The sequence below is a fragment of the Numida meleagris genome, unplaced genomic scaffold, assembly GCF_002078875.1.
Source record: "Numida meleagris isolate 19003 breed g44 Domestic line unplaced genomic scaffold, NumMel1.0 unplaced_Scaffold547, whole genome shotgun sequence".
NCBI lineage: Eukaryota > Metazoa > Chordata > Aves > Galliformes > Numididae > Numida > Numida meleagris.
Genome location: NW_018364763.1, coordinates 14,789 through 18,887, shown reverse-complemented (window position 1 = coordinate 18,887; position 4,099 = coordinate 14,789). Strand labels below are relative to the sequence as shown.

The 4,099-nt window shown below is 64.8% G+C and overlaps 1 protein-coding gene across 1 annotated transcript in view; it reads left to right on the top strand.

Moving 5' to 3' along the window:
• The window catches only part of LIX1L (limb and CNS expressed 1 like), a 9,610-nt gene that overhangs the window by 602 nt on the left and 4,909 nt on the right, over nt 1-4,099 (top strand). The window contains exons 2-3 of the mRNA XM_021383794.1: nt 633-1,018; nt 3,056-3,468. Coding sequence (XP_021239469.1) covers nt 633-1,018; nt 3,056-3,468 — 799 coding nt within the window. The remainder of the gene's footprint in view (nt 1-632; nt 1,019-3,055; nt 3,469-4,099) is intronic.

Here is a 4,099-nt window from a genome sequence, read left to right as displayed (position 1 = left end):
CGCCCCGGGCCGGCTCCTCTCGGCTCTGCCGGCTCTCACCCCTCCGCTCCCCTCCCGTCGTGTGCGGCTGCGGCTGCCCGGGGCCTCCCCCGTCCCCGTGCTCCCTCTGCCCCCTTCTCCCTCCTCGCTCTCCTCTCTCCCTCCTTGAACCTCTGCTTTTCCCCCCTTTCCCTCCTCTCTCCCCCCTCACTCCCTCGTTTCACCCATCTCCTCACTCATTCCCCCCTCTCCCCCCTTGCTCCTTCCCCCTTCTCTCCTCTCACTCCTTTTTCCCCTCTCCCTCCTCGCTCCTCTTTTTCCCCTTCTCCATCCCCTCTCCCCATTGCTCCTTTTCTCCCTTGCTCCCCTCACTCCCTCATTTCCCCCTTTCCCCCCTCACTCCTCCCTCACTCCTCCTTCTCTCCCCTCTCTCCTCACCCTTCTCCCCCCTCGCTCCCTCGTTTCCCCCTCTCCCTCCTCTCACCCCTCTCCTCATTCACTCCCCGTTCTCTGTCCCCTCTCCCCCCTCTCCCCGCTGCCCCTTCTCCCGTTCGCTGCGGATCATTGGGCTGGGGCCGGGAGCCGGGAGCTGTTCCCGATCGTGGCTCTGCCCCTCGGGCTCTGGGCGCTGTGTTTTGCTTTGGTTACTGCAGATGTCGAGGTGAGGAGGGCGGTGCGGGGCCTGGGGTGGGAGAGCTCCGTTCTGTGCGGCGGGTGCGCGTCTGCAGGGAGGGACGCAGAGGGCCGTGCTGGGGAGGATTCTTCTCGTGCCGGAGCAGCGCGGTGCACTACGCACGTAACCCGTCCGGCTCCGCGTCAGGACGGATAAAGCTCGCGTTTTTCCAACGTGCCGGGCGGCGCTCGCCCCTGTGCCGCTGGCGGGAATCTCCCGCGGCACCCGAGGAGACGCTGGGTGACTGCTCGGAGCCGGCGGCTTCCGCTCGGGGCGGCGGGGCCAGGCGGGGAGCGCTGCCAGGCGCTGAGCTGCCGCGGGACCTCTGGCTGCGGCCGCGCCATGTGGAAGCACTTAGCGGCTGCGGTGAGCGTGCGAGGCCGATGTGCTGCGGCCTGCGGGGCTGTGCAGCCAGGAACAGGCGCGTCCCTGGCTCAGAGCGTCCCTGGCTCAAGGCGTGCTGCTCCATGTCCCTGGCTCAAGGCGTGCTGCTCCATGTCCCTGGCTCAAGGCGTGCTGCTCCGTGTCCCTGGCTCAAGGCGTCCCTGGCTCGGAGCATCCTTGGCTCAGGGTGTGCTGCTCCGCATCCCTGGCTCAGCACATCCCTGGCTCGGCACATCCCTGGCTCGGCGTGTCTCTGCAGAGCGGGGCAGTGAAGGAGGAGCTGGGGGAGCTCTGCTGTCCCCGCTGCACCCCGTGCTCCTCACTGGACTGAAATCCTTTGGGGTGCGGACAGCGTCCCTGCTCCCTGAGCACCAGGAGCGTGGGGTGTCACGGGATCTGGGTCACCCTCCGAAAAGCGACAGCTTTGCCCCCACGCAGCCGGTGTCAGGCACCGCGGAGTGGTGGGAGGTCTAACAAAGCAGTGTCAGGCATAACGAAGCGCCCTGCCCTGCTCACAGCCGGTGCTGGCGTAGCAGAGCCCTCACCTGGCCCTGGGAACCCAGCTCTGTGCCCGCGTGGCGTTCCCTCGTTAGCGGAATGACCCCAGCCTGTAATTTCTCCATGCTGCCCGGCAGCACCGCGTGCATTGCCCGGCCGGGCCCGGTGTGCGTCACCTGCTGCTCAGTGGGGAGGGCTGTGCTGTCTGCGTGGGAACCCGGGCCATGCATGGCCCCACATCGTTTGTGTGGCCTTTGTTTGCTGTAAAATCGCCTCTTTTGCATGTTTAATCCCGAAGAAAAAGAACCGCCCGCCCACCCCTTAGTAAACTTAAAGGTAATCCAGTGTGGGCGCTGCCTTAACGAACAGAACATTCTGTGGGGCTCTGCTGTGCTGGGGGGCGCGGGCTCCTCCTGCTCCCACCTCTGCAGCTCTCGTGTGCCAGCGTTTGTGTCCTCCTGGTTTTGTTTTGAGCGGGTGTGGGTTCCAGGCTGGGGCATTCTGACAGTTCTTGCAGGAGCCAGGAGCCATTGCAGCGTGCTCTGCAGGCAGCCCCGCTTCCAAGCGCTGCCTGGGATGGAAGGGCTCCACAGAGGAGCGCTGTGGAGGGGCAAGGTCGGCAGGCCTGGCCTTGCTGCTCGGGGTCAGCAGCCCTGGCCTTGCTGCTCGGGGTCGGCAGGCCTGGCCTTGCTGCTCGGGGTCAGCAGCCCTGGCCTTGCTGCTCAGGGTTCACAGGCCTGGCCTTGCTGCTCTGTGCCCCTTTTAGACTCGTAGAATCCGTAGAGCTGGAAGGGGCACTTAAGGGTCGTATTTTCCAGCTTCCTGCAGAGCACAGGGGCAGTGATGCTGGCCCAGGTCACAGCAGGCCTGCTGCAGGCCTCATGTACAGGGCACAACCTGCACCAGCGCCATCTGTGCTGTGACAGACCTTCCCTTGCATCCGAGCTGAATCTCAGACCTGACTCTCCCCTCACTGGGCTCTAAGCCGTTTCCGCCGGCGCTGTCCCCTGCTGAAGAGCCTGTCCCCTTCAGATACTGAGCGTCCTCTTCAGAAAGCTTCTCCCTGAGCTCTGTGGAACGAGGAGAGCTTTCCTATCAGAGCTGTTCTGGAGCGGTTCTCTGTCTGCTCCCCTTGCCGAGAGCCGCAGGTCTGTGCCGACGCCGTGCGCTCCCCGTGAGGTTGGCACGCTGACGCCGTCCCGGTTCTCACAGGCAGTCACAGAATCACAGAATGGCCTGGGCTGGAAAGGACCTCAAAGGTCGGCTCCTTTCAACCCCCCGTGATGTGCAGGGCTGCCCAGCACCAGCCCAGGCTGCGCAGAGCCACGTCCAGCCTGGCCTGGAATGCCTCCAGGGACGGGGCACCCACAACGTCCCTGGGCAGCCTGTGCCAGCATCACCACCCTCTGCGTGAGAAACTTGCTTCTAATATCTAACCTAAATCTCCCCCACCTCAGTTTAAAACTGTTTCCCGTGTCCTATCACCATCCACTCATGTCAACAGCCGCTCCCCCTCCTGTTGATACGCTCCCTTCAGGTCCTGGCAGGCCGCAGTGAGGTCTCCCCGCAGCGTTCTCCTCTCCAAGCTGAACAAGCCCCGTTCCCTCAGCTTTCCTTCCCAGCAGAGGAGCTGCAGCCCTCCCAGCATCTTCGTGGCCCTCTCTGGACCCGTCCCAGGAGCTCTGCATTGTTCTTGTGCTGGGATCCCCGGGCAGAGCGGCCCCGCTGCTCCGCGCTCGGTGCCTGAGCCCTTCTCCTTGTGCCCCGCAGTGAACGTGGTGGAGGCCCTGCAGGAGTTCTGGCAGATGAAGCAGTCGCGCGGGGCCGACCTGAAGAACGGGGCCTTGGTGGTGTACGAGATGGTGCCGGCCAACAGCCCACCCTACGTCTGCTACGTCACGCTGCCCGGCGGCAGCTGCTTCGGCAGCTTCCAGGTACGGCCGCAGCCCCCAGCCCCCGCGGCCCTGGCGGGGCGAAGCCGTGGGTGACGCGTCCAGGGGGAAGCCGGGAAGGCCCGGGGGAGTTGGGCTCCCTTGCGTGGCCCTGGGTTAGACCCCGAACCTCTCCTCAAGGCGCCAACACAATCTGGAAAACAAACTTTGATGGTTGATGAGTGCTGTTGGCCTTCCTCCTGCGAACGGGAAAGCGTCCAACCCAAATATCTGCCCCGAAAGATGAAGGGCCAAGAATCGCAGCGGGTCCTGGCAGCGCGCTGGATCCCGTTGCTGCAGTGGCTTTAGGCGGGAGCTCTCTGCTCTGGGTTTGAAGAGCGCGGCCAAAAGAAACAGTTCTGGCAGCGGAGCGCTCCGCCCGGCCCGGGAGCACGCAGCGCCCTTGGGTCATGTTCTGCTTTCCAGAGACTTGGTTTTGCTGCGGCTCCGATGGGCGGCGCTTCCCAGCGCTGTGTGCCAAGTTCCGCCGCGTCTCGCTGCTGCGGCTGCGGTCACAGCCCGGCCCCAGTGGCTTCGGGGCATCTGAGAGCTTCCCAGAACGATGCAGCGCTGCCACCACGGAGCTGTGGCGTGGGGCTGGGGGGAGCAGGCTGCAGCCCTGCTGTCCATGATG